The following is a 26,892-nucleotide window of genomic DNA, read 5'->3' as shown; positions in this document are numbered from 1 at the left end:
GAGGACTCATTTTCATCATGACCTCTTGTGAAGAAGCTGAAACTGAAGAAACAGTAACATGTCTCCACATGACTTTTTACCATCCTTGCCAAGAAGACAAGATGATGTTTCGTTGCCTGAATTTCCATAAGCGAGAACAGGTCAGGGCAGGTGAAATGGCTATGTTCGGCCGCGATTCTAACATCTGCCGTTATAACTTAATGGACTCTCGTGTTTCTCGGATTCAGTTTTCTTTGCAGTTTTACAGAAAACTTAACAACTCAGAATTTTGTTTTGAGATAAAGAACATGAGCAAGAAAACAAAGCTGACTGTGGACCACACTGAACTGGGTTACTTAAACAAAATTGACCTGCCATGGAAGTGCATCATTTGTTTTGGGGACTACCAGATCTTAACAGAAATGCAAGAAGGAGAGTCTATGGATTATTTTGAGACTCACTTACACTTGGCTCAAATGCCACTCTTACAAGAAAGATGCCTGCCATCACTGCAACCCGTACCTGAGAGTGGCATTTTCCCTTCTTTGTTTCTTTCCCAAGACAAAAGCCCAACAGAGATTGATGAAAATGAGTCATACTAGGCAGGAAAACGAGGCTGGATCAGATTTTGAACATTTGAAACTTGCATGACTTCAGGATTTGAAATCATGTAGTCCTTATTGCTGTTACATCAGTCCTCTTAGCCTTTGTTTTCAGGATGGGTGCACAGGAACTTAGTTGCTTCAACAGAAACAGGCTCCTGCCCCTGTCCTTTCTTGGGCATGTGTGCTGTCTGATCACCACTGTTTGTCACATCAACATGGGGGAGACCCCAGTTTATACGGCCACTAAAGTCCCCAGAAACAGATTCAATTCTAGAACCAGGGCCACATGCTCCAAAAGTATATTCAACAGTGCTCATACAGAGCATGCAGAACAGTGTTCTAGCCCCAACACTGGGTAGCTGAGTAGGGATGTAGTCTCTTGTTGCATTTGTTATATTTTGTGCTATGTTTTTGACATTAAGTTCTGATCAGTATTTTCAAGTCTAGATCATAATTTCCCAGGTTTTACAGCTTAGAGACACTTTGTCAGCATCATCCTTTTTACTTATCATTTTTATTAACTTTGCAGAAATTTTTCTTCTATTTTTACAATGGATTAAAAAATAAATATTTTTGCACTTTAACTGCTTTTCTTGTTAATGTAAATAACCATATACAATGTCAGTGATCATGTTATGTGAATATCCAGCTGAACTTTGTAGTAAAAGCATTTGGTTACTCAGTAAGGATTTGTCTTCCTCTACAAATATAATCTGAAAGCACTTATGTGAGCAAAATAACTCCTAGGACAATTCAGATAAGAAATTTTTACTGGCAATATTCTGGGCTTTCTGAAAGTGACACTGCTCCAAGATAAGAGCTGACTGAAACATTTTCAGCAAGTCTTCTTCCCCACCTCGCTTACGATTTTGTTTTCAGTTAACATTTTTGGTTAAATACCCAGCACTACTCAAAAATTGTTTCAGTTAAGTATGTCTTTGTTAAGGGCTTAACATTTCATTGGCGCTTCCCTCCATTTTGTCAAGTTATTTTAGGTTGTTTCAAAGACACATAGGAAAGAATAAGAACATACATAAGAGTTACCCATGTTATCATCAAGCATTATATCTGCTCAATAACTTAATTATCCTAAACATGCAGTAGATCACTCTCCTGCCCTGTACACTAACTACTTCCATGTACACAATTGTACAGCACTGAAGAGGTGACAAAAGTTTACCTCAACCACGTATCTCTAATGATCCAAAACCTACCTGTCAGGGGAATCCTGGGATAGGGTTTACATTTTAGGTGCCCTAGACTATTCCTTTTATCCTCCTAAACATTAGGAATGCATTTCAACAATAATCGTTACGAGTACAAGAAAGCCAGAAGTAAACTGAAGGGAGAATTACACAGCATAACCTGAGATTAAGGCAAACAACTACAAGAGAGAGCAGGTCACTGGAGAGGACAATGAGACCCAGACATAGGCTTATGGAGGATTTCATTAGTCTGTTGGTCTCACCCTTGCCAAAAATGCCTTGTTTCCCATATTTTCTACTCTTTGAGCCAGCCTCTGATACTGATGTTGCTTACTTAGCTTTTATAGTCTTCATCTTAAATGTGCAATTCAATTCATTTGTGATCTCAGCACCACCTCTACCACACACCCAACCCCTCAGCTTAGCTTAACAAACCTTAGCAAGAATTGCCATGTCACCAGTTATGTGTGCTTTGGGTTGCAGATTTTCAGTAGTTGTTGGCTGCTTGGCTTTTAAATGCTTTTGACCTGAGTCTTCCTGCTCTTTAATTAGACAGAGATGCAAGTAACTGCAAATACAAGCTGTCTAGAAAAAGAAAGCAAGATGAAAGCACAATCTCACACAAGCTCGTACATATATAGGCTTCTATCTGCAATCAACCTCTCATAAAATGCATAGTGTCTGAGAGAGGAGGGAGTGTTTGTTTTGCATACCCAATAAATGGCGCTGTTCCTATTAGTGCTCTTAAGTTATTAGCAATGACATGCAAGTTCTTGTTTTGTACTGCTTTGGATTTCAAAAACAGATTGCTAAAACTACCACTAAGCAGTAGTAGTATTATGCAATTTCTATTCACCGGCCCTGTCACATAGGACATTAATCTATGCCAGTAGTCATATTAATTGCTTCCATATTCTGTGCTATTATCTGCAGAAAAAATGACAACATCAGTCTCAAGTTTTCAAGTGCATTATGTAAGCAGAAGTGTCTACACACAGTACCTACTCACCTGAGAAAATCTTCTGTCTGTTCTGCAGAGTTCACAGTGCTGCATCTCGTTGTACATTCTGCATTCACGCTGACTAGAGGGACTCTGGACATCCATAGAACTGGGGTGGAATGTTGAATAGACACATCTCCAGGAACCTGGAGAAAATATTCATCTTGGGAATAAAAAAAAAAACAGCAACAAAAAAACCCAACCCAATGCTTTCCAAACCCTAATCATTTCCAAAACTATATTTAGCTGGGTAAGAACCAACTGTAAAATACATACAAAAAATGATTCCTCTCCTAGGAGAATCCTATCACTATGTTGATTCAAACAGCAGGTGTATTAGTTTGACTCAAAGAGGAAAACAGTATCAGTATCAAGTGACTTGAAAAAGTATTTCATGTTGAAGCTCATTTTCTGGAAGATGTCCTGGCTGAAGAAATCACTGAAGAGCATGACAATACGTTAAGAAATAGTGCAGCGTAAGAAAAAAGTCCAGTTACTTTTGCATGCAAAAATGCAAGCAATAAATACATTACAAGTGCAGGTGAGGGCACAACATTACACAGATGTGTAACCATCAGCTTACAGCCATCTTTGTCCCCATGCTGTGTCCTCATTTGGCTACTATTTCACTGAGAGCAGCTGATGGCCATGAGCGCGCAGCCAGCCACGCACAGGTTGAGATACATGCCTGGAGAAAGTTGCACTGCATAAAATTCTAGATAAATGAGAAGCTGGCACTGATGGTGTTGAAATTTTGAGGCAGTTCATCCAGGAGTCATTTTGACACATGGGACAAAGCTGAACGGCTCTTAAGGGTTCCTTAAAACTGTCTGTTTGCAGCTTTTAAAATTGTGAGTACTTGCTCTGTTCTGGAAGTCAGGGATCATCTAACTAAAGGACAGCATCAGATGCACTACTCATATACCAATTTTGTAGCACTTTTACCTTCCTATAGCTTGGTTGTCTCATGATAAGCTACACTGCCTTCCTCGCTTTGCCACTGCTGAAAGCCCTCTGAGCCTGACTAAAAGCTCACTGGAAACATTCCCACAGATTTCAAAGGTTTTGGACTAGGCATTTAATGGAAATTGTGAAAACTTAAACAGTTGGCTTTAAGGTCCTCTTGCATATGTCTTAAGGTGCCCTCACCAGAGTTATTCTGAATTTGTATCATCACTGAAAACAGCCTTAAGTCTAATACTTACATAACTGCAAAAGATGAAGAGACACTCATGCTTAAAAAAAAAAAAAAAAGTAACCATAAAGGTTATACTTTTCTTGCTTGATTTAGCCTATTCACACAGGTGCCTTGAGCTACGCTCAAAAAACCAGCACAGTCTCTCACAGCACTGATGATCACAGAAAAATAATAAAAAGGCTTACTTTATTATGATTCCTCCCAAAGCCTTAAGAATGCTCTAATTTTCTGTAAACAAATATAAAAAAATCACCACAATTGAGAAATTGTAGTCACCAGTTCTATAACAGATGTCAGTCAAGAAAATACTGGAAGGGACACACACACCTGATGAATACCTCTAACAGTTATTAGTTGTTAATGATTGTCTGCTAACATAAAAAAATATCAGTTACATGTTCTTAGTAAATCTGGGCACTTTTCAAGTAATTTCAAGACCTTAAAGACATTGTTGCATAGAGCTGTTCTTCAATGTAATCTCATATCTAGAACTAAAATAATTTATGTCAAAATAAAACCCCAAACCAAAACCAGGCAGACATGATGGGAATGGATTTTGACAGAACAAAATGAAAATATTTTTTTCATCATGCAGTACTTTTCTATCACAATTTCCATTGTCTGCGTTATAGAGCAGAATATTTGCACGCTGCTTCTATGAACTTTCATAGAAACCTTTCTGTCATTAAATGTAGACAAGCCATTTCAGATAAAATAAACTTTCAGTGAAGGAGAATCAGCTGTTCAATTTAAGAAAAGTTTGGGTTACTTTGAATGATTGTGTATAACCTGAGAGCAGATGCAATCTTCACTTTCAAGTCTAGGTTTATTGCACATGCTTTAATAATGTGCCTAACTCAGTAACTTTAAGTTTATTAATGTCATTGCAAATCACATCAGAGCATTTTGCATGAACCATACTGCAAGAACAAGCCATGGTAACATACCAGGTGAAAAATACAAGCAAGAAAACAGCTACCTGCACTTTGATAAATTAAGAATAATTTCTATAGAGATCCTAGTATTAATACATGAAGTATCATAAACAAATAGTAAATCATTAGCAGAACACAAAGCTGTGTATTAAAAAGAAACATTTTGAAAATGAAGTTTTGAACATGATACATATCCAGCAGAGACATACTAAGAAAATATCTGACCATGCATTTTTGCAATAATGGATGAAGAAAAGTATTTACCTAAGATTCACTTTCACAACGCAAACTATCATGATTTCTAGAAGTCAGTAAAATTTGTTGTCATGAGTCAAGTACATTCTGATCATCTATGACACTTTCATTACTATGTATCTAGGGGCTATTTCATTGTAGAAGATGGTACAAAGGAAAAGAGAGTGAAAATGTATATTTTTAAGAAAAGTAGATGGATAATTTGATGTCATTCTTCAGCAAATACTCTCATAGGCCTGATCCCTTAACTTACAATGATTCTTTCAGCATTTTTTAAAAATGATTTTAATGCCCATTACACAGCCCTTCCACTCTGAACAGAAAACCCTGTTTTTCCTTTACATTGACCACATACTCATTTCATCCTATTGACTTGAATCAAATTTACTGTTGACACGTATCAATTCATTGAAAGACCACCTTTGGATGAAACATCTCAACCATCTCTGGATTACAAATAAAATTTACCTACGGTTTAGCTTAAGGTGATTTCAAGGAGGAAACTTAATTGCCATAATATGAAGTGTAAGTTTTGAAATTTACTCAGCTGTTCATAGAAACAGGTCTTAGCCCCACAAAAAGGGAAGCAGGGGGAAATCAAGTTTACGAAGATTTTAATCCAAGGAAGACAGTCTGATGTTGAACTGTATTATTTTTAGGTGGTTATTATTTTTAGTATTGTTCCAAATTCAGGCACACAGGAAATACAGGAGAATTAGGCACCTGGGAATAGGATGCCAAAGCCAGCAAAGTTAATAGGAAGCTATGTAAGGTTGCCAATTGAAGTAACTCGGAAATGCAATATAACTGAAACCTTTTGCTTTCCAGAATTTAGATCTTAGATCCTGAAGGTACTCATTTTGTATCTTCCAGATGATCAATGTGAATTCTCTACTCTGCCTCCTTGATCTTTTTTCCTGGAGACTGCTATTAGTCATATACTGCAAACTTAATTGTAAGAAATATTACATGCAATAGGACAGGTAACACTTTCTATGATTTTTCACTTGGCTCAGCCCTCCTAGTATTTACAATTATGGAATACTAAAACAAAACACTGAAGCACCAATTTTACACTTAGGTCACATAACTCTGAACAGACTGCCCAAATAGTTGTGTCAAACGATTTTCTATTTGACAATGGCACAACTTCAATGATAGTGAACTTTTGCTCAAAGCTTCTTAGCACAGAAAAAATTTTAGCATAAAAGCTATCTGTATGTATAAGCAGTACATGAACAACTCAATAAAACTCTTTCCATGAAAGTAAAATAATAATTTCCTATAAAAGACGCTCTCTCCTACACAGGCGCAATCAGCTACGTCAATTAAAATGGTACACTGGCTAATGCAGTCATGAGGACAGGGAAGCTGCTTCATTACATGAGCAGGTTTATCTTTCCTTTGCATTATGAGGGTACAGCTTCTTGTTTTTGGTAATAGCAGGGCTCCGTGCTCCAAGTTCCTCAAGTCCTTTATTACTGCAGCTTGTTAGAGCTTCCTTTCCAAAGCAACACCTCTCAAGAAGAGATGCTGTGGGGTTCAGTAAAAATATAGCTAATCATTTAATAAAAATTTCCTTAGTAATTCTCATGCACAGGTAATTCTGGATTACATTTTAATAATTCATCTTCATATGCAGCTTTCACTGTATATGAAATGAGAGTCCCAAAACAGCAGCAGATAAAACATTGCCAAATCTAAGAACACTACTGACACTTAGTCATCCTCCTAATAGTAATTGCAAGCTATAATACTGCGCTAGCCAGAACCCCCCAAAAATACTGTCCCTGCTGACAAAGTGGAAAGACTGTATCTAGCTTTTCCAAGCTAAGTGGAATTTACTTTTTCAAAAGGTAAATTAAAAGCTATAAAAGTAAAACCTACTCAAATGAAAGGGGAAATTTTTCTAAAACAGCTGAAGTGTTTCTACTGATTATCAATTGTCTTTAGATTAAAAGAAAAAAATGATGGGGGAATGGAAGATGAGTATAATACAGATCCTGAATTAAAGATGTATTTTTTTCAAAATTACTTTAATTATAGCATTTTAAGTCTGTACAGATATATATAATTTACAGTACTGTTGCATTATTTCACATAAGCAGTTTATATCATCCTTCAATTTCTTAAACCATTATTTTAGCAAATATTGACCATAATTTCTTAAATCACTCATTAATGGGATTCACTGAACTCTGAGAAGTGGAATGCTATTAACCATGGCTACAGAACACGCACATTACAGTAGAAACCTTCAGTTGAAGTTAAAGATTCCTTTTTGCCAAATGCTTGCTCATTTCTCAAAGCAAGAATGTCCGCTACAGTTTACTTCCCTCAAGCATGGTCAGGACAAGTTAACCTCACGTTCACTGGTAAGAAAAAGTAGTGACCACTGCAGATTAAATTACAGTTTAAGCAAGTAAAAAAGTGTTTATTTACATGTTGAGAAAGTTGCCTTACTTTCAATAGGTTATCATATGAATACGTTAGGAAAAGTTACACAGGAATAGCTAATGCCAAACCAAAAATATACATTTGATGTGTACAAATTTTTTAGAGCATATTACAGGCATTGCAAATGTAGATAGTTACATTTAATATTTCCAGTGACATAGCTACACTTTAAATTAAGAGATGGAATGTTATCAACAAAAGACTTCTCTGTTTGTTAATGTCAATATATGTACATATTTAATCCAAATATCCAGTATTTTTATTTAAGCTAAAATAACATGAAGAGGACCATATTATAGTGACCCTGACATTATATGGAATCAGATAATCTAAAACAGTTACACAACTGTTACCAGCATGTTCAATTCTTCTGACAACGCAGCTTTTACTACTTAACTGTGTTGCTTTTATTCCACAATGGAGAAGTTACACCCCAAACCCTTTATTTGGGGAGAAGCAAGAGAGCAACACAAAATAGCAGTAGAATAGAATGGCTTTACTGAAACTTTGGGGAAAGCTTGAGATTTATGATTGTTTTGCATTTCTCTTCAGTTAGCATTTAAAAAAATTTTTTTAAACTTATATTAAAAATAAGGGGAAGATCACACAATAAATTACACAAGATTTGCAGTAACTAAACACCTGTTAAATTTCAGCCCATATCAGGAAAATTAAGCATCCAACTAGGAGGCACAGGAAAGCTAGAGCACTTAAATACACTGTTTTGTAACCTGAAAAAAAAAAGACATCCTTCCTTCTTTGTTTTATGCAGGTACAGGAATCCAGTTTTTAGGTCCTTGTTCTTTCCAGGCTAGTTGCAACTGTCCTTCTCTCCAGTTTGCTCAGAGAACGTTGCTTTTCAGTAACTGTTCCTATCAACCTGAATTACAAGTCTTCCACAACTTAAGAATTTTAACTGCTGTGTAATAACATCTTTAGATCTGTTTCAGGGTTTGGGGGAGGTGGGGGGAATCAAAACTTTGGTCTTCCTAGTTCTCCATTAAATAATGCTGAAATTTTCCAGCTTTAAGCATAAAGAATTTGTATAGTTGTTTTCTATCTAGCACACTCTCACTATGTTTGGCATATTATATAAGACAGTATCTTACCTAACCTGATGATTCATACTATGTTTATACAGGTTAATTGTGCTTAGTATAAAAAAAAAAAAGTGTAAAGAGGAAAACACAAGATTAGGAAGAATATAAGTTAGAGAGGGAAAATAGCCAATTGCAAAACAAATTTCACACATGGTAAATTGTCAGTTTTGCCCCCTAAATAGCTAAAGAACAAATCATATAGCACATATTGCAAAAAAAGACACTAAATTTTTTTTCCATATTCAAGTATTAGATAAATTAAATAAGACTATTTCTGAGATAAATATTAGGCCAATGATGAATTTTAAAAACAAATCAGTAGAAATACAATCCAGAAAAAAAAAAAGCCTAGTTAAAATATAGACATGTCAAGCTGCAAAGCTTAAATTAGAGTGGATAATATTAAACCAGATATCCAGAAATATACACAATAGATTCATCCTAGTTTTCACAAAAACTTAGAAGGCAGATGATAAAATTGCACTTAATTCTGAATTAATTCAGATAGCAAGTCATTCGCATTCCTTGCCGATTAATTTATAACATTGTTCCCTTCTTTTTCTTATAAAAGATCAATACGTTTTTGTATGTTCTTTCACTTTTAAGCATTTGGTCATAAACAAGAGCCACAAAGTTTTACTATCTGTCTTGTTGATCAGAGTCAGATATCCTTACATCTGATGCAGACAAATCTAAGACAGGATTTACAAATCCAGCATACTCTGAATTGCCATTATCATCCATTTCAGCACTAACAAAGTCATTCTCCCACTCCAAACCATTAGAATCATCAGAGGCTGAAGCTGGATTACTTCCAGTCTTCTTGCTGCTAAATTTTAGTGCTGCCCGGAGTATATCTTCTTCTGTTTTAGAGCGTTCTCTCATTGGAATCATTCTGTTCATGCCTACAATTTAAGACATGCTTGTGAGAAAAAAATTTTGAGGGAAGCATCTTTGCATTTGTGTTAGAATATTAGAAGAAACAACAACAATCCTTTAGAGATCCAGATTCTGGTAATTTCACTCTTGAGTATCACCTCATTTTTTCTAGTATTATTCAAATTAAGTCAGTAGTTTGCAGTCATATTTGGCCCAAAGAAATGTAATAGCTAGCGATGTTATTTTACAGACCTCTGAGGAAGACACAGAACACTGTGAAACAATTCAGTTTCAGTATTTATTTCGCCTATGTATTCAACCTGCTGGCCTCCATTAGGGGCATACAAATACTAGATTTTCAGCATTGTGCCATTTCTAGAAAAGCTAGTATATGGGGAATCCTGTAATACTCATCTAACTTACAGACGAGTAGTTTAAGCATCAAGTGAAACATTTTAACCAGCAGCTAAAATTTAGGGTGCATTCGTATAGGAAAGGTCTTCTATTTCTATAAAAGGCATGTTTAAATTCATGCAAAACACTGATCAGAAAACTGTGCAAAGACATTAGAGATACTATGTATGTTGTCAGACTTTCTTGTGGTGTACCAAACACCATCTCTACCACTGGAGCAGAAAAAGGGGAGGACTGAGCATGCTTTTTTTCTTAATTATTTTTCTTAATTCTCCTCGTACCTTCCTAAGTAAATTCCCCTTTTAAGTTTGGACTGACTAGCTAACTAATTAATTATAATTGAACTTACATATCGCAAGTGAAATACTTACATAAGTAACTTTTGGTGGGAACCCTGGGAAAAAAATACCCAAGAGGTAAGTTTTTCCCTTCCCCAGACTCTAAAGTGATGGATTTTATGTTAATGTTTCATTGGTATTTTAAAACACAGCTACTTTTCAACTTGATTATTCCTTTGGTACCAATAGCTCACTGAAGCTGTTGTCCATCTCTTGCTGACGCCATATAAGCAACACCGCCAAATATGTCAGTACAGGATTAGCACTACAAATTCCTTGTATGCTATCTCTATGTGATGCCAAAGAATGAAAACAGAATTAGTGTACCAAAAACTCTGTATTTAAGTCAGAACAGTTACTGTTTCTATTTTATCCACACCCCTTTTATCTTTCTATAAAATATGCTATATGAACATTGCAGGTCAAGAACTGTGCATCTGCTGTGCTCAAGCGGCTCCAATCCACAGGACCCTTTCAGTACCACCATTAGTAGTATATAATCATTGTATACTACCATCAATAGTACATAATCACGCCTAGGGCAGATCTAGGCATTTCTTGTTAATAACCTAATCTGGCAACTTCTCAGTTCAAGCAACATTATATTTTGTAGCTATCCTTATCCTAGTTTTAGTGGTTAAAAGGCTAATACCCTTAAAAAAACCCCCAAACCCTGGGTTTCCTCTACTTTGTGTTCAATCCCCCGACAATTTACTAACAGTAAAATGTAAAACTAGACTATAATCAATACCCCAGATCACTAAGCCCAACCATACACACACTTACTTTTTTAGAGTTGTCCAGTCTCTACAGTAGCTTTTTGACAGCAATCAATGCAATAACTAAACCTCTTAACCCTAAGAAGTAGTCAGCCCCTTCAGGGAGATGGTTGGGCCAGATCTACCAAGGATGTGTTAAAGGCTACTCAAAGTTCTTACAATAAGGACTAGTACTTCTTCAAATGGCCATACTGATTCCTTTGCAGTCATCAAAACAACTACGAGACTATATTCTCAAACATAAGCAATCTCGCAGGGGTCCTATTACCATATTTTCTGGTCAAGCTTTGAAGTTACTAGGGAGAAGAGATGTGTTGCTGTCACATGACATGAACTCTTAAATATTCGTTTCCCCCTTGTACAGCATGGGGTAGTAGGAATCAGAAATAGAACTCTGCAGCAGTTTTGTTTTCTGTGTTTAGGCTGTTTTGGGCACTTCTCATCACTTACTATTCAAAACCTGATGTAAGCTTATGAGTAGGCTACTACCCAATCAACATGAAAGTGATGCAATCAAGCAGAGAACAATGAATAGCAAACTTCACTGATTATTATTCTATACACAGAATTAAGCCCCCCATTGGGGAGGGTAATACAGGCCCATGCTCAACAAAATCCTCCACCCATCAGACGAACATGCTAATCTTGCATGCAGGTATGGCTGGTAAAGCCTGAATCTCATTCTCATCTACTTTTCTGTAGTTACGTAGAAAGATACTGCAGTAAGCTAACACTTCGGAGTGGGAGGACAACTCAATCTGTAAAAAGCAAAGAATGCAGCTTGCCCATTTCTTGAGTATGGGGTAAGACAAAGAGCTCCCAGAATGCTGTTTCTGCACTGTGCTAATTCCTCCCAAAGTAAAATCCAGTACACTTCAATATATATGGTATTACTCGAGCTTCAATTCCTCAAGAATGCTAATAGCTCTTGCACACACTACCTAGAAAGTATGACAGGTATTTCTAGGAAAATCTGGCAAAAGTCTGGAAAATCCAGTTTTGAAATACAAACTAGACATTTCAATTTTCTTGACAGTGCTAGATTTTTGAAATATACACAGGCTGTGAAAAAACACATTCTATTAAGCAGAAATAATTTAAGTATGAGTTAAAAAAAATCTTAGTTTATTTTCAGCAGCCTTGAAGGCATCAGGGTCTCAAAATTTTGGATGCACTTTGAAACACAGACAAGAGCTTTTAGTAAATCCGCAAAGAGCACAGAAAACATCTATAACAAACAGCAGCAGCAGGGATAGTTAGGGTACTCACCTGGAATTCAGACTTTAGAAAAAGTTTCCAGTGAAAGTTACAATAAAAGTAATTAAGGTTTAAAAGAATCAATGCTTCCTGAAACTTTTTAGTCAGAGACTCTTGACTCTACATAGTAAAACAGAGAAGAAGCTGTTCCTGTTGCTAGTAGCTCATAAGAGGGCAGCATTTCTTTACAGTTAATTTTATTGTGGGTTTTAGTTTCAGATTTACTGAAGGATCCAAATAAATGAATTGATTTATTAGACAGATGAACACATTTATCAAAATAAGCAATTTTCTAACTAAAAATCATTTACATCTATTTAATCAGTACACACTTGAAAGAAATGCCATCAGAAGAAAGCTTTAAGCCACCTTCCCTTATAGAAATGACAAGTTTACAACCATCACAGTTAAAACTGTCAGCATTTTTGATCTCTAAGTTCAGAATGAAATTGAATGAGAGAATAAATACCTTCTTCATCTTCCCACTCTAAGTCTAATGAAGTGCTGTCATCATTTCCACTAGTTGATTTTGTTTTGGTCATTAAGTCACAACTGCTCTCTGTGTTTGGTGTCAGTACTGTAGCATCAGATGAAAGTCCTATATCAAAAATATATTTTTAAATCGCAAGCATACTTGATTTGAGATTCAACATGCAAAACTAAACTTTCAAAAAAGGTTTAAAGTCACAAAGCACAATAAACCTCAAGAATATCTGAAAAAACTTTGTCACTTCAAAGAGTACACAGTAGTTTTTTAATGGCATACAACATCATTAAGAGATTACAGGAGGACACTTAGCAATACTGAGTCTAATTAGAACTATAGAGGAATTTAGTAAGCTGGACTTGTACAGAGACTTACAACAAGAAACAAACTACAGGCAGTGTTTCCCAAGAACTACCATCAGTCCTCAACTTCTGGCTGACTATCAGGTACTCTCATCAAGCTTACAGGTAATTTACAAAATTGTTTTCCTATAAATTGTTATAGGAACCATAGTACTATGGAATTTTTAAATACAGGCAGCTAAATCCTCTTTTACTCTTCATTAGAAAAAAAGAATTAACCATTAGTATATTTTGCTAAGAAATGGTTAAAAAATAACTATATACATACACATTTGCATCTTTAAAAATACCTAGGTTTTACAAGAAAAATTCACTGCAGGTTATTGTCTCTACGCAGATGGCTGAAAAGTCTTAGTAAGATGAAATCCATGCAAAGGACATGTTTGCTTACAGAATTTGCCTTTGAGAACTGGAATAGCTGTGACAAGTTGTATATGCTGTGCTTTTTGAGCCCATGAGGCATCAGGAATTCAAGAGGAAAATGAGTTCCTGTCTGATTTTATTATTTTATTTTATTTATTTATTTTTAAACAGAGAGATAGGGACATAAGAATGATGTTTATCTTTGGGGGAACTCCCCCTCCTCAAAGAAAAAAAAAAAAAAAAATCACACTGTGCTCCTCAGAGTCCTTTTACATTTAAAAACATACATCAAAAAGAAAGACTTACTACTACTTCGAAAAGCTTCATACTGGAATTTTGTATTTCTCAAGAAGGAATCAAAATCTTCCTCTGCAACAGAACTGTAAAAACAACACACTTAAATTTATTGCTTTTAGCTTTATAAATCTCTAAGGATGCTATTAAAAATCCTATCCAGGTGTCCTACTGTTCACACAGTTTTAAAGAAACTGTTCACAGTCCCTTCTATGCTACAAAGTACATACAGCTTTAACTACAATCTTTATAAAATGATCCACAAAATTCCTTTCCATTCCTATTCATCAGTCCTCTCCCAATCTGAATCTCTGTTCGATTTTTAGCAGCAACTTCAATTAGAAATGAATTATCTTAACTTCTGTCACAAAGCAACTCTTCCCCTGGCTGTAGCATCAATTTTGCATGCATCATTCTAATAACTCCAGTGAACACCAGAATGAATACAATCTACCCTCAATGTCTGCAGATTAATAGCAACAAGTATGCAGAAGTAACTACTTGGTGCGAAGGAGAAAACTGTAAGCAGAACAAAAAGAAATTTGACTTAGGAATGCTGCATTTGTAAGTGTCAAAAAAAGAAAAAGCATATGTTTTTTTTTTTGGTGTGGGGGGGTGAGGAACAGAAGTAAAGATAGTTTTGGTTCTCGATTATCATTATTAACATTTTGTATCTTACCTTTGATATTCTCCATTATTAACAGCATGCGCTCTCTGTGTTATCCTTTGCAGTCTATGTTGCTACCAAAAGAAATAAACTGTTGAAAACTGCTGAAGAAAATCACTCAGAGATATACTCAATGCCCTGAGCATTCTCCTAACTGTGATATCAGAAGGAGCATTATTCTTTCTCAACTTGGAGCAGTCAAAGTATAGCTTATGGAAAGACTGACTTTCAGTCAAATAAATATCAAATTTAATCAGACCGAATTGACCATTATATACAAGTAGCATTGTTCTCAATCTTAGAAACTGCATCATAATCTTAATTTAAAAGAAGGTATTGTGAATAGAGTGCGCAATATTTTAATGTATTTTGTGTATAATGATCAAGAATCATCAATTTGTCTAGAAACATGTGAACACCACTTTATTCATGACTGCATCCGTCCTCTTCTGCACCGTATTCTCTTAACTTGCAAATATTTCCATCGCAGTTAATACCTGGGTTTTGTTAGATTTGTTCTGTTCTATGCACAAGAACAACAGTCAGTTACTGAGTCTACCATTTAGAAAGAATGTTTTCTTACAGGTCCCTCTACCACTGCACAAAGGAATATTGCCATCTCTTCTGGTTGCCTGCATCAGCACAAAGTGCTTCATTTATATTAATAAAAGCTTTATTGCCTTGCTGGGACAAAACTAGGCAGAAACAGAGTGAAAAACGCAAGACACAAGCAGTCATAAGAGGAACAACAGATGTCACATAAGTAGGGTGGCTCTACTTCTTGAAGTTTTAGGGTTTGAAGTTGATCAAGTTTCTTTTCCTTGCCTTGAAAAAAAGATAAGAATATAAAAACTGGGCACATTGTAGTGTTGTGTGATGAAAAGTAAATTAGTTATGATACAGTAATTGTTCACTCTGATTATGGCAAAGATTAACACAAAAAATGAAAAAGCTAGTTTTATAGGCAAATCTGACATATCTAGCTACCATGTTTTCTGAAAATCTACTCTCAGTATTAATGGATCTGTCCCTGAAAGAGAAAAAAGGGGTAAGCAAACCAGAATTTTCAATTTCAATCCTTATCTAAGAACTGCTCTTAGTTGGGTAAATAGTCTTGTGGAAAAAAATGCATTTGATCAACTACTATTTTCAATCCCAAGATGATGATTGCTTCATTTCTTGACACAATTTCCATCTTAAGTATTTAAACAAGCATCAGAATAAGCAAACTGAATCTGGTGAGGAGATGAGAAGTTGTAGAAAAAGTAGAAAGATCACCTAGTAGTAGTTATAGGTGAGAAGAGTTAAGTAAGTAGGGAGAAAGAGCCAGGAATTTGACACCAACATATAATTAAGCAAGCCAGGAAAATCAGTTTGAGATGTGCAGCAATTTCCTTTTTAAATTCACATACCTAAATAATACCGGATTTAAGTTATCTACTCATTTTGTTAGGTCACATACAAATATCCAGCACCACAAGTTCCAGGATACACCTATATTAATATTCTCTGCTGTTACAATCCCTGACAATTATCTGGGCAACATAAGCAAGCCAAATTTGTTTTAAGAAGATGCCATCTTCCCAGTGAAAAAGCTGTTTTCATTTAATAGACTTCTGCCCACAAACAGCAAAGATATGAATTACGTATTTAAAAATGGCTTCTAGTTTATCTAGCGTATCCATACAAAAATGCTTCCTTAGAAATCCTTATAATCCTTATAGATGTTTGGGGGAGATTATCTGTAAAGGAGATAAATGGTACTAGTCCTACAAGGGGAGGAAATTCAAATCTCTGTAATATAGTCTGTATTAGGTCCTGACTAAAAAGCAGGCATATTAAAAATAGGGAAGACAGGGAAAACAGCACTTCTTCCACAGGACTTCCACAAAGAACACTTGAAGTCTTGAGCATAAAATTAATTATTTTTGCTGATTTTAAATAGGTGAAAAATATGTTGAAAAAACAGGAGCAAGCAAAAAAAGAAAAGAAAGAATTAACCCCTCCACCCCAAATGGCAAGAAGATAGAATGTGAAATATGACATGAGCTATATTTAGCAATATAATTATTAGATGAAAACTGAGTCATGACCATTGGTCTGCAAATAACGGTTTTCAATTCATTCACTGTTCAATACGGACAATACACTAGGGTTAAAGGTATCCCCTATAGCTATTGCAGATTCCAGAAACTTTTTCTTTCAGTGAGTGTAAATCTGAACTTAAAAGAAAAAATTACTTGTAATCGTACGCATACCATGTGTCCCGTGGACTGCCTCCTTGAACATGCTACAAATGCAGCCATACACATTATATATTAACAGACAGGGACAATTCTGTAAATGTTCTTTTTAATTTGCACGTTTCTGGCAACCTGAAATCTATGCAAGACTACATATTTTTCTGTCTTATTAGTATAGTGAATATATTGAATGCACTGATAACCAGGGGTTAAAATAGGTAATTCTTTAAGCTTCAACATGAAAAAAATTCAGTCATAAATACTCCCAGGAGACGGAACAGCGTATGTTTTTGAATAAGCAGGAAAACATAACTTGGCTTTTGTTTTGCTTGACCAAGCTCCACAGGCATAGACACTAGACATCTAAAAGTAGGCACAGACGTATTCAAAACAAACAAACTAACAAACAAAACCCCCCAAACCTCCCAAACAACACACCACTACTATTTAGTACTTATTACTGGACTTTGTCTACTATGAATAAAATCACAGAATCATAGAACAATTCAGGTCAAAAGGGACCTTAGGAGGTCATCTAGTCCAACCTCTGGCTCAAAGCAGGGTCAACAATGAATATAGATGATTCAGAAACACTTTCTCTTCATGTTAACACAAGTCATACAGAATGGGAAAAATTAAGTGCATACAAATATATGAAGTGTATTTTATAAATGTAAGGACATCATAATGTGTACTTAATTTCAATTTTTTTCATTAGAAGACAATCACAGATCACTTTATATGAAGAGCAGTTAACTTCTGTATAACATAAGTCTGTTAAGCTAATTATATATTTAAAAAAAAATCTCTCATTCAAGGTCTGTACTCAGTATCATAAGTTGTTTCAAACAATTTTGTTCATTTTCAGTTGTCCCAGTCAGCTGTACTTTCAAATCAGGTATTTCTTTCTCTTTCTTTCCCCACTGGAATTTACAAGCCAAAGCAAAGCAATTTCCTCATTACATTTCCTCAGATGTAAAGGACATTAGGAAAGTCTGTATACACGAGAACAGAACAGAAGCTCTGATATATATTGGGGTCTTTTTCCCCTCACCTCCAAGAGCTTTTTCTGCTTTGCTGCCCTGGCTGCTTCACGTTGTGCAGCATATAAAGCCTCCTCTTCTATTCTTAACTTCTCCTCTTGTAAGGCTAACTGTATATGAACAAAATAGTTAACAAAAGGGTTAACAAAAGTAGAACCTATCTAATCTTCCTATGAATAAAACCATAACTCCAATAAATTAAAAGAAGAGCTACTAGAAAATAAAAATAAAATAAAATTGACTATAGTTAAAACATTTTTCCTCATTAACAGAATTTGATAGCTCCCCCCACCAAAAATCCCATGAAATGTAGATAGCTAAACATTACACTATTAAACAAACATCATTACTAGGGCAATAGTGAATTGCTGTAAATGCACGGTTGCATTATGAACTGCACAGTGAAAGGCTTAAAACTTTTCAAACACGTATTTCACTAGTACTTCATTCAAAATCATTCTTAATTTCTACATTGTATTCCATATCACAATCCACTAATTGCTGCGACACTGAAGCAAAATGACAAATTAGGTTCTCTGCTTAAGAAAAGCTCTAAACAAACTAAGCGTTGGAAAAGCTAAATCAAGTATCCTGCCTGTTTTGCCGTTTATATGAAAAGAATTATGGTTTAATCATTATGAACAAATAACTAGCCTATTTATTCAATTTGTCATCTGAGAGATTGATGAAAAGAAACAATCTCTGATGCAAACTTAATTTCACAGCAGTCAGTCTCTTTGGGTATCTTGTAGACTAAAAAACCCCAAGAGATGAACAGAAACAAATTGTTTTGTTCATGTGAATAAGATCTCACTGCATTCATGGTTAAGATTAAATACTTTAAAAGAAAAAAAACACCCCACACCGCACTAGTCATCATAACTGTTTACCTCTGACTGAAGTTTCATATCAACAGCTCTCTGCTTTTCAGCAATGGAGTCATAGTGTCTGTCTTTCAAGTCAGCAATTTCTTCCTCAGTCAGAGGCCTAAAAGTGTGGGAGGAACGCAAAAAGACTGCAACTATTATTTATTCATGACAACTCTAACTTGCAAAAGTAACCTAAGTATATTCATATAGCCTTTCTTGACTGGTCCTTTAATCTAAATTCAACAAGCCATGCTTTTGTCTTACCCCTCCTAAGTCCAGAGTTCCAAAGTTCCAGTTTACTCAAGACAAATCACTCTCTCTCCTTCCCTCTGTAGAGCATTTTCTGTATCTTTAAGGAAAACATGTTACCCAAACATCTTTTGTTAAAAGGACTACTGTCGTTGTTATGCAAGTCTCACTATTTTCTTATTTGTTCTGGTCACCCAAGTGTAATTGTTCCTCTTTCATCTGTTCTCTACTTTAGGTATACTTAACAAACAAGACTGCAAAAGTGTTATAGTAATTACAAGGTCTGCTATATCTAACAGCTCTTCCAGGAGTGTTGGCTGGAGATCAACATTTTGGGAACTATCAAGCTGAAGTAATACAAGATGTCTAGAATTAGGCAACCAAAGCTCACACTTCGGTGTTAACATACATTACCTATCAAGCAGACATCTAAGTAACTACTGCTTACAGAAATATTAATATGCTTACAAAAAAATCCACTGAATCTGCAGTCCTAACACCTGTGTAACTTTAAATGCTGACCCTGGGAACAAGAAAGATTCTCTTTACAACATACTATTTTGACTGTCATGTATGGTTTTTGCAAAATGCATTAACATCTAAAATGTTTTTCAAAGGTAAACATTAAGGTTAGTAAGACACATTCTTTCCACATATCCAATAACTAAAAAGACAGAAAGGGTTTTGATGGGAAACCTCAGGAATTTAACAATCACAATGGGAGAGAAGGAGAGATCCTGAATCTCAAAGTCTTACCTGTGACTGCTTCCTGGGCTTTCCCCCTGTTAAAAAATAAATAAATAAATAAAGTTTTTGAGAATCCCATTAATCAATCAATTTTAAGACAGGGGAAAAAAAAAGAAATTATAGTTTCCCCCATATACTGTTTTTACAATTGGAGGGAAAATCTCCCCTTATATATCTTTTTTATTTGGAATTTCAAAGGATCTTGTTATGTAACCAACTGAATTGGTTGACTCTATAAGTAAAACAAATAAAAGGGGCTTCCAAATGAAAATAAGTATTCTGTTGCTGTACTTGAGGAACCAAACTATTAATCTTCATGTTTTTAAATACAGGGCGGATACTGAAAACACTTTTTCTCGTTATCAAGCTAATGGGAAAAAAATAACAGTGTATTAAATTAACAGTGAAGGCCTAATTTTCTTTTTTTTTGAAACACTGCTTCAGATAGTTTACCCATAATCTTCAGGACAGAGTGCTCCCAACACTTTCCTTAGCAAAACAACTCATGTTCCTTTTGGCTCAGATACAGAGCATTTGATGAATCTTATACAAGAGTTATACCAGGAGCAAATTCTCCTTCAGGTCCCTCTTTTTCTGTTTATCTTTGATTTTTGTTTTCTTAATGACCATAGTGCTCTCTTCCCCAAAGAACTATATCCTGAGGCTGCCCTACACTGGATTTCTCTTCTATCAGGTCTTCATTTCTCCCAAAGTGTTAAATTATTTATTTTTAGGGCAAGCATAACTCAAAAGTAAGCCCCCCTAGCAATTTAAGTCTAAGCAGGTCAACATGCCATGAAGTGGGAGGAAGACCTTGGAATAATTTTTAAGTGAATGTATTGTACTAGCAGGTTTCACATTACGATCCTAGTACCTACCTCATCACTTTCCACTAGGTTCTCAAACTGCAGAGAAAAAGAAGTAAACAATCTTTACAATCCAGTACAACACATCACGAAACACCTAGTATAAATATAATTACATGTTAAACCTGTTTTGTAAAAACACTACTCCAGTGATAATACTGGGACTGCAATACTATTTATGAAAGCCTCTACTTTCTGAGCAAGTATTACTTTTAGAATAGGACCTACTCTCACCAGGATTTCTTGTCTTAAAGATTACATTCTCTGAAAAGGGCAAGAATCAAAATTGAAAGTCTTCACATATTTCACTACAACTCCTGTGAGGGCCCTGATAAACAATGAAGTCTCATTAGCTTATAGCCTTTATCTGATGTATTCTAATATAAGTAGTGGCCGGAGGGCTATGACTCTTACATAATCCAAAGCACTATTTTAATTTAAAAGCGTACAGAATTTGAAGGGCACAATGCAAATAACCTTTACCTCACATGGCAACTGTGATGCTTATCAAAAAGTATTTGAAGATGTATTATTAATTTACAGAAAATATAAGGTTACTCTCTATCCAGAATTCTAAAAAACCAGAGCTTTTCACATAAGAAACTGAAGGTCAATAAAGGCAATGTAATGCTTTATGAAAGGAAGTCAAGTATGCAGAGCCCAAACCAGTCAAAAATACCTGAAAAGCATTCTAAGCTGCACAAACTCTTACAGCAGAGATTGAACTATCATATAAAAATGAAACAAAGCAAATGGAAATCCTCCATACTATTTCCAGTATAGTATTGTACATGGAGGAAATACATCAAGCGTGGAGGGCAGTACCTATTGCAAGACTCCTTATGGACCCCTATACCAACTAATTGCTGTGCACAGAGTATGAATAAGAATTTTGGGGGAAGGCAGAACCTTCTTTTCTCTATCATATTGCTGCTGTAACAACATTTGCTCACACTGAAAGATGTGTGCTAAGAAAACAGATTTCACCAACCATATACCTCTGTCCCTTTTCTTGAAGGCCAAAGCAGTGATTACTATTATTACTGCTATCCTCAGTAACGGGGTGAACCCGAAAGGTCTAGGACTTTTGACCATAGGAAACAATCAGAGAACGTAAACCAGGTTATTCTGAGTACTTCAGATTATACAAATTAACCTTACAGCAACCTTGGCAAAAAGGGGTGATGTTCAGTGGCCAAGAAGGGACACCTGTACCAAGCAAAGTAGATAACTATAAAGAAACCTCAGCTGACTAGCTTTTTGTAGATCAGATTCATGCAATCAAGAACTAAATATCCTACACTTAAACTGTCAGAAAAAAAAGGAGACACCGTGCCCCCCCCCCATTCCTATCACAGCAGTGATGTAAGATGCAACAGACAGACTTTAGAATGCTTTGGTGCTGATGATCAGATGACAATGCATGCTTTATGTCTTCACAAATTACAGATTAAAGGGAGATGATGTATTAATATTCTGAAGATAAGATAGGAACCAATATCTTGGCATCCAGTGAAGTGTCAATTCAGTCTGGAATAACTTGAAATATTTCATTATACATGAACTGCAAAAAGTATTAAAGGTATTGCTAGAAATCAGCCTTTTTTCCCCCATTTAGGACTACTATAAATGTGAGTACTCACCTCTATAGTGAAATGTTCTCCTGTTGAACATGTTCTAAAATACTTTGATCTGGGAAAATAAGTCTACAGTTACACTACAGAATGATATTCTTCATTTCAAGTTCACAGCAGAAGAAAAACAAGCCTGATACTTAACATACTTCAAAAACTATTTAAAATTAATAAAAGAAACATGTAATTTTCAGTTTTAAACACAGTACTTGTTAACCTGTGCTCTGCATTGCTGCCAGAGCACAAACAGGTAATAGCTTATAAACATGTGATACACAACTGGAGAAAAGACAAGCACTTCAGATGAGGGAGATCACTTATCAGGATGCTGGATTCTTCACCTCCGTGGCCATTTGGCATTTGGAATCAGTTCTGTGGCAGCTTAAACACAATTTTCTTGAAAGAGACTATGCCAGACAACTTCTGAAAATCCTATTGCTCATCATGACACTCAACTCTTTACTAGCATAGCATCTTGTACAACATCAATGTCAAATTACGATACAGTCTATTTTGACAGCTTGACATAGCTAGAAGGTTGACCTTCCATTTCCCTCATACGTCTAGAAGCATTACTGATTATTAAAAAACAACTAAGCACCTCAAAGGAAGATACCTACAAAGGGGGCAAGACAACACTTTCTGATCAGTTATTCATAGACTGTAATTTTATATTGGGAATCAGTCTTCTCCTTGATTCTGTAATTATCTTAAGGTTGTTCTCTATAAAAATCAATGCCAGTACCGTATTAAGTTATCTGAAAGTATTTAACCTAGTGAAAGAATTTTGGCTATCATCCCAAAGTACAATCAAACGTACACTGCTGGTTTAGAAAAATGTCCATTTCATATAGCTTTTTAAAACCAGAGAGTTTCCAGTTGCAAGTGCTCACTCATACCAGGAAGAAATCCAGGGCCTCAAGCATTTCTATGTGTGTACAAGTAGATTGTTCTGTATCTGCAATCAGCACCTACTTCCACTGTACTAAAAGCAACATGCCAGACAAAGCCTGAATCATTTTAAACACATCATATTTCATCTCCATATTTTTCCCTGGAAGTCAGTTGGGGTATGTCTCCCCCRGCAACCTGCTGTGCAGCCCACTTCACTGCAGGTTGCTGATCAACCTCTCCTTGTATACACCACTTTACCTTGTAATGCATAGTTGGTGGCACAGAAGAACTGCTTCTAATTGATCCTCAGCTACGAAACCAGAGATGAAAGGCCAGTTCAATTCATGCACTACATCTTACGTATAATTGAGAGATGTGGCACAGCTACTTAAAATACATTCACTATAACATTTCGGTGTGCAGGAGCCAACACCATTAAGAATCTAATTTATTAGTCCTCAAACAATTTTGTTTCAAAGAAGGAAAAACTTTAGGCATGCTTTTACTGAAAGTACAGTTCTAGTTTACAGCATTGGGGGCTAATCAAAATATGCTCAACTTTAAACAGCTAGGTAAGCTGCAGTCAGATTACGCGTAAGAACTGAACAGTAAACCTATGGAAAAGTTAGTACAGTGTAAGCTTACTAAGTGTAATTACAAATATCATATCAGTGGTGCCATGTAAAGGAAGACCTCCTACATTTTCTGCTACCTCCTGAACACGGACTTGATAATACAAGACCTAATTCTGTTCAGTAGTTGGAGCCCTGAAATCCCATAGCAGCTATGGAAGATTGAGGTCATGAAGGACAGAAATGGAAGACACATCAACTCCATCCCCATCTTGTCATATGTACCAACTTCAATTGAAATAAAATAATAACACATTTAAAATGTTTACTGCTTTTATTATTCTCATTTAAACTGTACTGCTTCATTACTTTCTAAAACAGACTTGAGAAGCACACAGGTTTGATATATACTAGAGAAAACAGTTCAGCTCATAAACAGAAATTATAGAGACTGTCAAATCAATTTTCAAAGTTCTAAAATTACTAAGGAGACTGACTCTTCACCACTCTGAATCCATATATACATACATACATATATATGTATGCACGTTATTTGCTTTTTATGCATAGTCATGTTACTAATCTTTAAAAAAAAACTTATTCAGAACATGCATGTCACTAAAAACGTCCCTAAAAATCTTTAGCAGATCTATTAAAACAAAAGTATGAGCAAAAACTAACTACATTTTCCACATTAATGACAAAACAGGTTTCGGATTTTGGTTTCTACACAATAGGAAAAAAAAGCTGGAGACAAATTATATATTTTTTTACTCCTTTAGGAGTAAAGAGCAATTCTTACGATTGAAGGCAGTGACAAACCAGATGTGACCTACTTTCTAATTATGGCTGTAGCTTGTAGTACTCCAAGAAAAACTCTTGATTTATTTCAGCTGAAGAATAAGGACACTCCTTAAAAAAAAAATAGTTAAAGAAAAGGTTTGTATTTTTACAGAAAGGTGAACTTTTACTATACTAAAGGTTTTGGCAATTCATTTCTCCTTACTCATGCACAGCATGAACCTTATAACAATTATAACAATTCATACATAAATCTCCAAATTTTAAAAAACAATTACAAGCAAATGGAGTTTAGAATCTTAGAGGCTTTTGAAACACTTTTTATAAATTGTATACTTAGTTATTTAATCTAGAGTTTATTTCTTACAATTAAATCTTGGCGCTTCTAAGAATGATGAAGTAGGAGGCTTGGGGAGGAAAAAAATATCTGAGTTTGACTAAAACAACCACAATTAACTTGATGAGCTACATTATGCTGTTCCAGAAGTAGTCAGATTTGCAGAATTTTGTAACAATCTAACTTTCAAACTTATGGAATTTGTAAGACACATCTTACAGTTCTGTTTTTAACTTAATTCCCTATCCTCTCCCATCACAGAGTTATGGAAAATACCTACATTGTGCAACACTCCAATACTGTAAATTACCAGCTTACCCGGAAAATGAAGATCCATTGAGACATATACCAGCTAGCTATAAGAGGTAGCACTGATAATCTTTTTCTCATAATTTGATCCCTGCATATCATGTTCAAGGTTCAAAAGGGAATCCAAATAGACTTTCCTAATTGAAAGGACTATGCCTATTTCCTGTACTATCATTTCAAGATTTCTTAAAGCCTTCCACTACAGGCTATGCAAACAAACGCCTGGACAAATTTATATAATATTTTTTTTTAAGATCACAACAGTAGACAATAAGATTTATTTCACTGATAAAGACAGTTTGATGTTGGACTAACAGGAGGACTATATGCACATGTAAGTAGCTAAGCTATAATGGCAAACACAAACTTCTTCTTTGAGGTTATGCTCCTAAAAATTTCTTCCTGAATCTGGAACAGACTTATAGAATTCCCCACCATTTAAGAGAATGGCATTTTTCATAATTCTGTGTATTGGCATTCATATTTGCCACTCTGTGAACTAAGCAAGCAGTAAATCAATAGTTACACAGAAGGCACTGAAACACATAATAAACTCTGGCAAGTAAGCCCTCAGACTTCTGTAACAGCTTGCTGAAAATATGAGAAGGTAAAGCATGGCAGAGAGCTGCCGAATGATACTTCAGGAATCAAACATGAACCAAAACCAAATACTAGAACAGATGACACTGCAAACACTGATAAGCAAACAAAAAGGTAACAACAGAGTACAGCAAACAGAAGGAAAAAGAAAATGAGAGATAAACAAAAAAAATATATATAGGTAATAATCACTTTAAAGCTGAGGGAAAGATAAAAGATGACAGCATATCTAGAAACTGCTGTTATAACCAAGACAACCTTGTACCTTTTTGCTCTCTGCCTCCTACTAATGGCTCAATAAAAATTAGAAACAAAAAAAAACCCCTCCCCTAAATAGCTCCCCCAAACCTAAAGCAGTAGTTGAAAGGGTAAGAAGTACACTTTGCAGAAGTCTTACTATCACTATCCTTGAATGTTTAAAAAAGGGTATTAGCCTGTAGAATGTTAAGATAAGACTCAGCAAAAAACACATGGTAAAGCAAGTATCTTTCAAATATTATCTGTTTTTCCTCATATCATAGTACAAGAAACAGATACTTAAATGACAGCTATTCAGCCATTTCAGACGTTTTCATGCCCATTGCCTATGCCTATGTATCAAATAGTGGTAAGCATATGGAAGAAACCAAGTTCTAGAACAGGGAATGCATCCCTTTCTCTGCTCATATGCTGCTTTTTCATGTCCATAACCCGCTGGTTGTTGCAAACTGAAAAAAGTAGGTTATGCGCATTTACAAGAAATACAACAGAAAGGTTATCCCAACTATTCCTGCTCTTTCGTAATGCAATTACCCTTTACCGCAACAGCGTCTCAGCCTCTGACTAATATACAAGACCATACTCCTGAAAACGTGGTGTTTTTCCATCTTTTCATAAACACAGCACCCTGCACAGATTTCCGTAACTGCTCTGAAAACCTTCATAAGCTTTTTCTTTTGAAAAAAACCTGGGAAGGGGCTAAGGAGTCAAAATTTACCCAGGGAAAGAGCCCAAGCCGCCCTTGGACGCGTATTACGATCCGAAGTGCAAAGCGCACAGAGCGGAGCAAAGCAACCATTTAATGGTGTTTCATCAGCTCGGGCAGCCGGCGGAGACGCGCACACACATCTCCTCCCTCTCCCCTACCCGCAGCCGCGCCGCGCCGCCGCGGGGCG

The 26,892-nt window shown here is 35.6% G+C and overlaps 2 protein-coding genes across 2 annotated transcripts; one reads left to right on the top strand and one right to left on the bottom strand.

Annotated features, from left to right (window-relative positions):
* TIFA (TRAF interacting protein with forkhead associated domain) lies at nt 1-1,257 on the top strand. The gene has a single exon (XM_026076735.1). The coding sequence runs from the start codon at nt 18-20 to the stop codon at nt 579-581; it is 564 nt and encodes a 187-aa protein (XP_025932520.1). The 5' UTR covers nt 1-17; the 3' UTR covers nt 582-1,257.
* Nucleotides 1,258-7,576: 6,319 nt separating this feature from the next.
* AP1AR (adaptor related protein complex 1 associated regulatory protein) lies at nt 7,577-24,597 on the bottom strand (the record flags this gene model as incomplete). The annotated part of the gene is given in 11 exon segments (XM_026076725.1): nt 7,577-9,639; nt 12,871-12,999; nt 13,920-13,993; nt 14,587-14,648; nt 17,872-17,970; nt 18,751-18,847; nt 19,735-19,760; nt 20,604-20,630; nt 22,235-22,283; nt 24,528-24,574; nt 24,577-24,597. Coding segments are annotated over 11 exon segments (897 nt in total), but the record flags the coding sequence as incomplete, so codon positions are not given.
* Between the last annotated feature and the right edge of the window lie 2,295 nt (nt 24,598-26,892).

The sequence above is a fragment of the Apteryx rowi genome, unplaced genomic scaffold (genome assembly GCF_003343035.1).
Source record: "Apteryx rowi isolate R43461 unplaced genomic scaffold, aptRow1 scaffold_438, whole genome shotgun sequence".
NCBI classification, from domain to species: domain Eukaryota; kingdom Metazoa; phylum Chordata; class Aves; order Apterygiformes; family Apterygidae; genus Apteryx; species Apteryx rowi.
This window is presented reverse-complemented; position numbering and strand designations above follow the sequence as displayed.

Excerpts from the sequence above, each read along its gene's own strand:
- TIFA (XM_026076735.1), top strand. The coding sequence starts at position 18 with ATGACCTCTTGTGAAGAAGCTGAAACTGAAGAAACAGTAACATGTCTC.